Source organism: Magallana gigas, chromosome 3 (assembly GCF_963853765.1).
Source record: "Magallana gigas chromosome 3, xbMagGiga1.1, whole genome shotgun sequence".
Taxonomy (NCBI): Eukaryota; Metazoa; Mollusca; class Bivalvia; order Ostreida; family Ostreidae; genus Magallana; species Magallana gigas.
The window spans coordinates 36,369,273-36,381,898 of record NC_088855.1 but is presented as its reverse complement, the minus strand read 5'-3'; the positions used below and the strand labels follow the sequence as shown (position 1 = coordinate 36,381,898).

At 34.5% G+C, this 12,626-nt stretch overlaps 1 protein-coding gene and 1 long non-coding RNA gene across 2 annotated transcripts; both read right to left on the bottom strand.

Moving 5' to 3' along the window:
• Positions 1-2,810: 2,810 nt before the first annotated feature.
• On the bottom strand, positions 2,811-4,630 carry LOC117692426 (uncharacterized). The gene has a single exon (XM_034480193.2). It carries the CDS (start codon positions 4,136-4,138, stop codon positions 2,933-2,935), a length of 1,206 nt encoding a protein of 401 aa, XP_034336084.2. The 5' UTR covers positions 4,139-4,630; the 3' UTR covers positions 2,811-2,932.
• A 3,643-nt stretch (positions 4,631-8,273) lies between these two features.
• On the bottom strand, positions 8,274-12,401 carry LOC105343112 (uncharacterized). Its single transcript, XR_010712102.1, has 2 exons — positions 12,076-12,401; positions 8,274-11,804 (listed from the first exon to the last, which is right to left on the bottom strand). It is a non-coding gene; the product is annotated as an uncharacterized lncRNA (long non-coding RNA).
• Between the last annotated feature and the right edge of the window lie 225 nt (positions 12,402-12,626).

Below are 12,626 nucleotides of genomic sequence, written 5' to 3'. Positions count from 1 at the left end.
ACGTGTCATTGTCGGTGTTAATGTGTATGAAGCTCTTTATTGTTTACAGATAATTTTAGCTATAAAAATCGTTTTGATTCAAGCATGTACGTTTCATATTGCCTTGGTTACTTTAGGGGGTCTTTGATAGCACTGATGACAATATCAAGCTTATTAGATATTGTTGGGTCGCTTCACGATTCGTTTGTGAGGTTCCTGATGCCATTTTTGTATGGCTGGTGGGGTTTTGTGGGATTTTTATGCTTGAAAATTAAATTTCTTAACAACATGACCAACATTGATAATGATCAAATTGGTCAAATTTTTGACAAAACCATTATATCTTGATTTTTTGGGATTCAGTACTTCCGCGTTGGATTGTCTTAACATTTAATAATTGAATTTTTAAAATTCTTAATTAAATAAACATAATTTCCCAAATTTGAGAAATTACAATCATTTTTTCTCTGTCGCCACAAATAGGTAAATATTTTCATTGATACATCGATGCAGTTAATTGAATTTTGAAAGTAAGCTAGAAAACTTTTTACTACAAGTATTTATATGTTTGAATTTTAAAAATCACAGGGAGAAAGTGTAGGTTGGTCTCATATCTCTCATTCTCATAAATATCAGTGCATTTATTGTAATGACGACACAACAGCTTGAATGATAGAGCCATTTTAACATTTAGGCTAAGATGACGCAATCTATGCGTATTTTACTCGAAAACAGCGCCAATAATCATGCTGCAACGTCGTCTACGGCCATTTTAAATGTTTTTTATTATTTATATATTTTTTTGGTATCAAGTTTAACCAATTACACCCAAGATAAATTCCAAAAATGGTATTAAGATGTACGTACCAGGCACGTAGCATCGTTTTTGAAAGTGGGGGGGCCAGACCCATCCAAAAAATCTTGACAAGCAAAAAAAACCAGGAAATTTAAAGTTTCCAAAAATCTTCAAAATCCTAATCCGTGGGGGGGGGGGGGGGGGGGGTAGACTAAACTTTACTTCCAAAATATAAAAATTATTCCCTACCGTAATTTTTTCCCTCCAAATCATGAAATTCCTAATCCGTGGGGGGGGGGGGGGTACAAGTAACTTCAATTTGACTCCTCGTTTCCTTATTTTCATATCAATTTCTTAATTACTTCCAAAAAAGTGGGGGGGCCAACTCATTATAATTCATTTTTTTATATGTAAATTTAAAAAAAAATTGTTACTCCGAGAAAAAGTGGGGGGGCCAGGCCCCCCCCTGGCCCCCCCTGATGCTACGTGCCTGCGTACATGTAGAAGTCGTCGTTCTAGATCAATTTTAAGACTTGACACAATACTAGGATAAGCATGTCGTTATATACATACACAGCAGTAATATGTTATCGCCATCTTAAATTTTTTTTTAACTCATAGAAATAATAAATGGCTCTAATATCGATCGAAAATCTCAAACAGATAACAGTCCTGTGTTCGGGTTTTGTTTCCCGTTGGTTTTTACCCGAAAGTGTCATCAGGATTTCGATAATTATCTCACTGAGCATACCTTGGCCTGCTTATACAAAGTGTAATTTACTTTCAATCTAAAGTTAAAAGTCATTACATTACATAATTTTGCATGTAATAATTTTAAACTTTAGATTTAAAATTATTGAAGGACAAAGGAGCGGATATTTGTAGGTTGTGCCTGTTATCCAATCCCTATTGAAATATTCAATAAAATACGTTAAAAATCAATCCGGAATGTGAATCTGTGGCGAGTTTCACTACATCTTATTGACGTGTTCGATCGTAAAAATAAAGATAAATACTGAATGTTTGGAAAGGGTAGGAGTTCTAATGCTAAATATTTACTTGACAAATAAAGCAAGACTTTATCTACTAATGGTAATATATAATTTTTAATTAATTGACCAGAATGTACAGGAATTAAAAATGGACATTTTTTAAAGCTCCTATAATTTATTTTTGATAATGGTACATTTTCTTGAGATTGTGATTCTTTATAAAATATTTACATCCATCGAGTTTAATTCCCTCTATTTCTTATGGAACTTAATTCATAACTTTATAGAAATATAAAATCAGCCAGGCTGAAATATGTATACACGCCCCGTTTATTGATTGGTCGAAACCTACAGCGACCTAAGAAAAATCAGACTGCACGAAATGATCATGATAATGTCAGTCTAAAATTCCCATATGAGACGATTTGGCCGTTTCTTTTGGCTAACGTACTGATGTAAATTAACAACAATTTGGTAAATTTTTCTGACCTTTTTACGATCGATTTATTAATTTGTTAAAAGAAAAATGCAAATATAAACAATAAAATGCTTTCTTTGATGATTCATGCGGGTTATGAAGGTAGCTATCATTGCAGAAAAAGTTTATTTTTTCTGCTATGTCGCCATCTTCATATCCCGCATAAATCACCAGCGAAAGAATTTTTTTGTTTAAATAATAAACGGACTTAATAACAAAAAACACACAACTATATTGCAATAAAAAAGACTTTGCGTGATACATCTATGCAGTATAAATTGATAGCGTTTTACAAAAATATAAAAGAAACTTTAACAAATATTTGAAATTTTAAACAATATGAAAATTATGAAAACGGGTTTATGTGAGTGTATGTCGAAAAACTTGTACAATATTCATTTTTTACCCCCCAAAAATGCATACATGTACCTTTGAATCGTAACAGCAATACCCCACCCCCTTTTTTTTTCTTTCGAATGCAAGTACCACTTACAATGACACTTGTGATAAGGACAATAATCGATAATTGTTATAAACCACCACGACGTAAACATCTAAATATAAGTGAGATTTTCAAAAAAATATTTATTATTCAAAACTGGTACTATCCATAATTTAAGTAATTGCTGAAACATGACCTCTCCCTAACCAACATTGCACAGCGTTTAAACTGTTCGTCGTCTGGTGTCATCTTCTCCATAAGACATCGTTTGGCCACGAGAGTCTCTGGTTCAGAGGTAATGGCTGCCGGGCTAGTACCGGTCGGGTCGGTGTGAATCCATGCCGACTTAAGAAATCAATGATTTCCTGGCCCGCCGGACCCGTTTTGAGCCACATCCATTCCATTAACACAGCTCTAACGTCGACGTTTTTGAAGAACTTCTGTCCTCCTCGAAACACCCTGTTCTCATATCCTTCCACGTCCATTTTTATAATTACTTTTTTCAAATCAAAACCCGGAAGTTCGAGGAGGTCGTCTAGAGTTGCAGTTTGAACATCGCCATAGCTACCGGAAACACGACTTCCTCTGACTTTGTTTGGGTTTTTGTCTTTTGCCACAAACGTCCCTCCAATATTGCCTTTATCTACTCCAAGGGACACAACTTCACGGACATCAGACAGAGCATTATATACTAACTGCACATTATCAAAACGATTTGTTTGTACTGTTGCACACATGCGCTGAATGTTTATAGATAAAGCATCAACTGATACGACTTTCCTGCCGAATTTAGCCACCGCCATTGAATATACACCGAGATTGGCACCAAGATCTAAGAACTGCAAGTCTAGATCTTGTCTAAGAAAGGTTAGGACTAGTTCTATGTAACCCCCTTCCCAGGAACCATGTTTGTGAATACTATTACTAACGTGAATGTCATCCTTTGGGTTATGAATGAAGATTGGGAGTGACCCAGCCGAAGTTCGAAGAACAGCCTGCATAAATTTAGGCAGAGCTTTACAAGTGTGATCGTCCTTGGTCCATTGCTGAGCGTTCCTTGCGTACAATCGAAGTATTTGTGGAGCTGGTGTTGTGATAGCCTTTGTTATTAGAGAGTTTTGGGTAGAATTTCTAATCGCTGCTTTGATTTTCTGGGCGACAGGTTTTTCAGTTGAAAAACTCCCGTTTCGATTTCCTTTAAATGAAGTTCCAACACCTTTTTCAGTATTTGGGACACTGGTACTTAATCTTAATTTTGAAATGCTTGTATTTAAATTTTGCTTAGTTTCTTCAGATGTCCCTCCTTTGAATATTCGGATTCCAGCATTCAATATCGTCTGACCGTGGTGTAACACATTAATATTAGTCTCCTTTTCAATATTGCACAAAAACCATCCAAATGTAAAAGCACAAATCATCAAAAAGGCTTTCCAGAATTTATCCAATTCCATTCTATAGAAGCTTCAAGTAACTAATTAACTGACCTAATAAGTTGCAGTTTTAACTTAGAATTGATTAGATTTCCCAATCGACTTAATCCGAATTGAAACATAATTGAATAGACACACGACACAACGATTTCATAGTTAAAATGCTGAAGAGATTAAGTGTGAAAATATCCACTTCCTTGTTAATGTAAAATAGGATACATAGATTTTTCCTTCCAATGATGGCATTTCCGGACGCTTCTTTTTGAAAGAAGACAAGTGTATTAATGAAGAACACTTGATCACAAAAGAAACTAAACTAAACACAAGGTCACTTACATCGACTAATAATCCTACAGGGTTAAAATGGATTTAAACCCCCAGTCATGCTCCGACTTGATTATATATTAACCCTCGTTGACCAATCTCTCAAACCTTCTGCCGGTATACCCTTTAAAGCATTCTCCGTTAATTATTATTGACCCATGCGCTCTTTTCTATGTACAGTCCCATTGTGCCAAACAATAGCGGGGATTATATCAATAGGTATATCTACCTGTTGTGTAGCAATTAGATGCCAGCTAGTTGTATTTGCTATCAACAACTTTCCAAGTGTGAACAATTCAATTTCTATCGATTTTTTTTTTCTTTCTAGTCTGATGGTATTTGTGAATTGTTTTTACTTATTTTGGAAGCCCTACTCAACATTTTTTAGAGAGAGAGGGTTAGAATAGGTTGTTGCCTGCTGCTGAATCCTATTCAATTTTAAATATAAGTGTAAAATCATTACACTGCTTGGTTTTTTACTTTTCGAAAAACCTTAACCCGTAAATGTGTTGTGTGTGTTAATTTTCTTAAGAATTATTCAATCGTAATCTGGTAATATATAGATCTATAAAAAAAAAATCGAATAAAGTCTTCATCAAATCGTAGAATTGATTTATATCAATTTCCTGATGTAATAGATATCCATCATGAAATGAAAAGAGAAGAACATGATTTGATTTGAACATATTTTATTGTGTAAATTACACAAGAGGATTGGAAACAAGTTCTTGCAACTTGCATATCAATCTCCTAATGATAATATATACAGTTGTCATAGTATATATTATCATTAGGAGAGGAACATGTAAGTTGCGAGAACTTGTTTCCAATCCTCTTGTGTAATTTACACAATAAAGAAGAACATGAATTTTTGATAGCTGATTTTAAGGTTTTCAGTAAATAAACAACATTGAATCATTTATCTGTTTATAAATGCGCATTGCTAGGTAACAATGAAAATGAAATGAACCAAATTAAAATGCCTGATAACATGAGAAGCCAGGCATTTTGTATCTTGAACTTTTCTGAAGAGTTATCTTATTATATCATTCTAAAATCTATACCTTTTCATTTCACTTTTTGCTTGTGTGATTTTGAAATAACGTTTAGAGTATACACTCAATGAAATTAAAAATATAATTATTTTCAAGTGTTTTAAAGACAACATTCGTTTATCAAAAAGCCCTTATACTTGAGCCTATGTAAAAAGTAGTTAAGAATTTCAGTTTGATTTCTTGTTAGAGTGTTAAATTACCATGCTTACTTACGAAATTTTCCATTTGAATGGCTTTCCTGGTTTGTCAACTTGACTTTGTCAATATCACTTTCGGGTACGATTACTCTGTAAAAAGAGAAATAACTCTCACCAAACTAAATAACTAATGTTAAACCAGTGTCACAGAAATGAGAGAGAGAGAGAGAGAGAGAGAGAGAGAGAGAGAGAGAGAGAGAGAGAGAGAGAGAGAGAGAGAGAGAGAGAGAGAGAGAGAGAGAGAGAGAGAGCGAGAGCGAGAGAGAGAGAGAGAGAGAGAGAGAGAGAGTCCGAGTCCGGTTCATATAAACATTTTGCATATTTGTTTTTCTTGTCGAAAGATATTATTTAATAAACCCAAACAAATATTTTAAAATTGAAAGTAAATATCTCTTCCGGGAGGTAACAAAGTCTGCAATTATTATCATTCTTTACATCCTTCCAAAGTGAAACGTCCTTCCTTTTTCAAATATATTTTTTCTACCTTTCTTTTGGAAAAAAATTGCATTATTGTATTGTATTGTTTATTGGTCAACAGCTATACAGCTCACAGCCATACACATGAGAATTGATATTAACATTAATATAATTGTAAACGGAAAAAGAACCTTCAGTTTATACATGGAGTTTTCTGATGACAAAATAATTCTTAATATATTTACCTAAAATGCACAATTCTTAAACATTTTGTGAAGACAATGGGGGGGGGGGGGGGGGGGGGGGACACAGTGATAAATTTCAACAGTTTAGGGTCCATAGGGTGAATTACATGACATTTTATTTCTTTGATTTTTCTCCGTCTAACAGGTTATCCATATACATGTCCTTTTTTTTACTTTGTTAATAACGGATTTTATTTTATTTCAGAAAGTCTAGATTTGGAATGAGTAGGTATTAACAGTTGTCCAATATCATTATGGTTTGTGGGCCAGAAGTTTCGACTAAACTTATCAATATCAAGTTTTATTAAAATAAAAACCAAACAGTTAGAAAGCAGGTCAAACTTTTGTATAAATGAGGAGAAGCTATAAGTTGGGTGTTAGTAAATTGTGCAGTTGCTTCACTAATTTTATAAACTGCCTTTTTGACACAGTAAGTATGTAACTAATTGTTTATTATAGTTACGTTGTGCCTATACGATATGTAATACATAGTATATGTCTAGAAAAATCGTAATTTGCACCCGGCCCCTTGGACCTTTAAGTCACTTCATATATACAACTGCAACTTGAATCGTTAATGCATGAATGATTCAAATTTATATAACATTAACTCTTAACATTGATAAGTTACATTTCTGATATACAATATTTTAACACATTCACTTTTGAATACTAGTATTATTTTTTCCTGAGTTGGTAAGCAGAGTTTATGAATCTAACAGTTTATAATTGGCACATAACTGAAAAAACTGACTGGCAATTAATATGTACATGTACATTGTAGCATTGCATCATGCACATGAACATTGTACATTGTAATATTGCATCATTGTTCTCATGTACCATATGTTAAAATGGTGTGGAAAGAACAAATGAGCGCTCCTTTAATTACAATACGCTTATAGCACTCCTTTACGATACACTTATAGCGCTCCTTTACGATACACTTATAATGCTCCTTTACGATACGCTTATAGCGCTCCTTTACGATTTGCTTTTAGCACTCCTTTACGATACACTTGTACCGCTCCTTTACGATACATTAATAGTGCATCTTTACGATACACTTATAGCGCTCCTTTACGATACACTTACAATGCTCCTTTACTATACGCTTATAGCGCTCCTTTACGATACGCTAATAGCGCTCCTTTACGATATATTTATAGTGCTCCTTTACGAAACGCTTATAGCACTCCTTTATGATACGCTTATAGAGCTCATTTACGATACATTTATAGTGCTTCTTTACGATACACTTATAGCGCTCCTTTACGATACTCTTACAGCACTCCTTTACGATACGCTCATAGCACTCCTTTACGATAGGCTTATAGCGCTCCTTTACGATACGCTTATAGCTTTCCTTTACGATACACTTATAGCACTCCTTTACGATACTCTTATAGCACTCCTTTACGATACGCTCATAGCGCTCCTTTACGATACGCTAATAGCGCTCCTTTACGATACGCTTATAGCACTCCTTCACGATACACTTAGAGCGCTCCTTTATGATACACTAATAGTGCTTCTTTACGATACACTTATAGCGCTCCTTTACGATACACTTATAATGCTCCTTTACGATACGCTTATAGCGCTTCTTTACGGTACGCTTATATCACTCCTTTACGGTACGTTTATAGCACTCCTTTACGATACGCTTATAGCACTCCTTTACGATACGCTTATAGCGCTCCTTTACGATATATTTATAGTGCTTCTTTACGATACACTTATAGCACTCCTTTACGATACACTTATAGAGCTCCTTTACGATACACTTATAGCGCTCCTTTACAATACTCTTATAGCGCTCCTTTACGATACGCTTATAGCCTAGTGTACTGTATAGGAACGGTTTTACGAGTCTAATTTTAATCAGATTGAGAGAAAATAAAATTTGAATCTTAAAGTGTTTATACAATTTTATTTTAATTTCAGTCACTTTCAATAAATTCAGAATAGATTGATTTCTCTGGGTTTTTTTGTTTTTTATTTACTCAAAGAATACCCTCGCTACTTTTTTTATCTCAAAAAAGTAAACATTTATTAAATTTGATCTACAAAATACAAAAACGTACATTTATGTAGAGGGTTTATTCGACCCAAGTAATACAAGAATGGAGATTTATTGACTGTGTCAAATGTTTATAATACAAGACAATTCTTTTTTTTTAAAAGTTATAAATAAAGCTAACACCAAAATACACCCACAAATCGGTGTCTTTTTTTCTACAGATTTGGAACAGTTGGTGTGAATAAAAAATAATTTTTGTTGAGTTTTACAGAACATGCAAAGCGTATGCGACAGGAAAGAAGAAAAAAGGAATTAGGAAAAACAAACCTAAATATATGGTTTTGTCTTCCATACGCTCGGAGTTCGAACGAATCGTTTTAAATAACAAAATTTTTGAAAAAATAAGTTAAAATATGAACGTGGGTTTATTCTTTATTAGTCAGAACACTTTTGAAAGCTAATTTCACGTTAATTGTACGTTATAGTTGGCGAACGCCAAAATACTTCAATTAATATAAACCCTCTAAACATCGTTAAAAGGGAGTTTTGGGAAATATTGTTTTATAAAAGAAAAGCCCAACATAAGTCTTCTTTTCAACTACAAGATACATATATAGTATATAAGTCTTGACAATTGTGCGTCAAATCCGGAATCGAGTATTATACTCTCTTTTTCCACATTTATATTTATGTAAAAATGATTCAATTAAAAAAATAAACAGATAAGCTTGTTACTGAATATAGAATTGAATCCCGATTTTTAAACGCTCACAGATTATAAATAAAATAGTTATTTACATTTCACGTAAAATATTTCCTACGTCTTAGACCTTGTGATAAAATATGATAACTAAAACTTTTGTCCGCTCTGAATGTAGTCTCATAATGAATCAGAACCAGATTCGCGTTCACCGATATATAATGCACTTATAATTTTTCATAAACTAAGATCTACTTATTTGGAAAACATGATTGTTCCAATATATATAAATTAAGTAGCTTACAAATTATTGATTAAGTAGAATTGTAAATCGTTTTACTAAACATTCATGTAAAAATTGTCATGAGCTACCATTGAACAACTGCAAAACAATAAAATTCGTAAAACTCTTAACATTACTCATAACCTTAAAACACTTACAATTTCATGGCCATGCTTAAAATAATTTATAAACACACGCACTTGTAAATGTACATGTACCAACCATGTTACAGTATATGATAAAAAAAAATAATCATACTTCAACCCAATGTGCTTAAAACTTTAAAACTATGGTACATAATAAGTTGGTTAAATCATTCTCTGACATAAAGACTCAAAAGGTCGCTGCTTACACCCCGGGTCGGTTTCCGTTAAGCAAAGCGGATGGGTGAGAGTCACCGATTCCCCCTGGATGGGACACCAGTCCTTCGCAGGTTAACTCCCGGCGTAAGCCGTTCCCCAATTTCAGCTGGGTGGACTGAGCCAATGTAGAAAAAGTGCCTTGTGTAAGTGCACAACACACAGCATCAAGGGACCACAACAGGACTTGAACCAGCGGTCGTTGGGTTTAACACCTATTCCCACTGAGATCTGTCTCATATATAACACTGATGCTATTAGTTCGGATTGCTGAAAATCAGATGCCTGCATTGCAACTAACTCTGATCCCTCTTTAAATTGCTGATGTCGTCTGCTGTGATTATTTTCTATTGTTAATATCATACTGACAAATACATTTGAGGTAAGTTAAACACACTGCAGCCTAAATCCAGCAGCTTAATTAATAACAAACTCGGCCATTTACGTCGACAAAAAGCTGAAATAACAGAGAACTTCCGATTCTAATGAAATTGTCAACATATTTGCAACATTGGGTTTGTGTCAAAAAATCAACCACAGCACCAACTTTTTTAAAGTTTAAAGTAAAATTTAAAAACACGCTTACACAGTATCTGATTTGACTAGCATTATTCATTGCACCAATATCTAATGGAAGAGAACTTGAACTTCTAATCTTTGGGTCAACGCGTTCTCGATGACTTGAATTATGGCTCGTTTGTTGACAAAAATGCGATGGTAAATATATATGGAACCAGAACCCAAGTATTCTATATGCATAATATCTTTATCAAGTTTATCCAAAAACAAATATTCCATGTTCTTGGTTTTATACCTATTAACTGTTGCCCAAAAATTTGGTGCTTAACTTGGTGATCGTTTAATACTACAATGTGGTTGTAAATCAAAAACAAATATTTACAATCTCAAGCTTGGTTATTTAGAGAAGTTATGTCAAGTGATAGTCTTGACGAGATATAACCACAGGTAATTAAGCTGCTTTTCCAAAAAAAAGTCAATAAACTTAACTTAAACAACAGAACCTTCGGCGTAAGGGAATGTGAAAGACCCTAAAGACAAGTCTATCAAACTTTTTTGCGCCATAATACATCATTTGGCCAAAATTCTCGCTGATTAATAGGCAAAACACGCCTGTCCGTAGGAACAGTTGCTTCATAATTATGACGTTTAAAAAATTCAACGATTTCTTGGCCTGCAGGGCCGGTTTTTAGCCACATCCACTCCATGAGCACCGCTGTCACATCGACACGTTCAAAGAATTTATTGCCACTCTTAAACACTCTATTCTCGTACCCTTCTACGTCTATTTTCATAACAGCTTTTTTCACCGAAAATCCCGGAAGTTCCAAGATGTCGTCAAGCATCGCCGTCTGCACGGACCCGTAGCTGCCCCCGACGTCACTTCCTCTAACTTTATTCGGATTCTTGTCTTTGGCAACAAATGTTCCACCAACGTTTCCTTTATCTTTACCAAGACTTACCACTTCTCGGACATCTGACAAAGCATTATGCACCAGTTTTATGTTCTTTGTAAAGTTTCCCGCATTGATGGAAGCACACAATCTCTCCACATTCATAGCTAAAGCGTCCACTGCTATGACCTGTCTATTCATCTTTGCTATGGATAAAGCAAAAACCCCTATATTGGTACCGAGATCTATGAAGTGGAGATCAGGATCTTCTTTAAGAAGGTTAGAAATAAGATCAACAAATTGAGGCTCCCATCTTCCATCTCGTATTAAACTTCCACTTACATGTTTATCTTCAGTGGAAGAGTAAACGAAAATAGGCGTGTCTCCAGCACTTGTGTGTAAAGTTGTTTTCAAAAACTTTGATGTATCTTTGCATGTTATATTGCATGGATTCCATTTAGTTTCATCTCTGTGATAAATAAAGTATTCCTGAGACACCGGTTTTTTCGTCGTTATCGGAGCCTCTGTGTTTTTAAATACCGGATCAAACATCGGAAAGAGTCTCTGTGCGTGAGGACATTGCTGGATAGCGAGCATCCATCCCACGATGAAGCAACAGAACCCCAAGCAGCCGATTTTGACGGCCAAGTTGAATTTCATCGTGGGTGCGTTCTGTAAATGTAAACAAAACGTATTCTGATAAATCTACAGTACTGCAAGGAGTCTCACCTGCCCGACAACATAGATATGCTCCACGTGTAACGAAGCCTTATCAACACCGTTCGACAATTCATCGACTGGCCATAAGAAAGTCAAACGATCATATATTTAATGCAATCACAATTAAAAGTCTTACAAAAAGATTTACAGAAAATTGGTGTCGTTTATGCTGAGAGACAGGCTTTTTCGGGGTAACCGGTACATAGAAAACATGTGATCTTACCGAATATAGACATGTGTGCCGCTCTTTGCTATGTAGGGTATACGTTATCTCTGCCGATAAAGAAAACCACGTGGTTTCCGGCTGTCTAGCTGAAATAACTTTAGCAAATAATCGGAAGAACAAAGGTATTTCCTTGATCCTGATTTTGATTGGTATCGTCTCTAATCGTACCAAATGTATACAGTAAAATCGTGTTTTTTTAGTGTCCGATATCTTATGTGTAATCAAATAAGAGGAGGAAGGAGGCACTACTGCACGCCTTCAATATGTAGCGCTTTTGCAAACATCAGGCATTTTGAATATGATGTACAACATTTAGTTAAAGTATATTTTTTTCAAAAAGGAAAATTACACATTTACCATTTGAAAGGAGCCCTAGTATTGTATACGACATCATTAAAATAATCAGGTATTGTTAATGATATATAGGAAAATAGTTTACAGGTGGATTTTTGACTATTTGAACCAAAGATATCCAACTAAAATTTTGCTCTACAGGTTTTGTAGTACACTTTTACATTGAATTTATTTTTGGTTCAACTTGGTCTTTG

Bases quoted from the DNA above. Each gene is read 5' to 3' on its own strand.
- LOC117692426 (XM_034480193.2), bottom strand. From the start codon at position 4,138: ATGGAATTGGATAAATTCTGGAAAGCCTTTTTGATGATTTGTGCTTTT.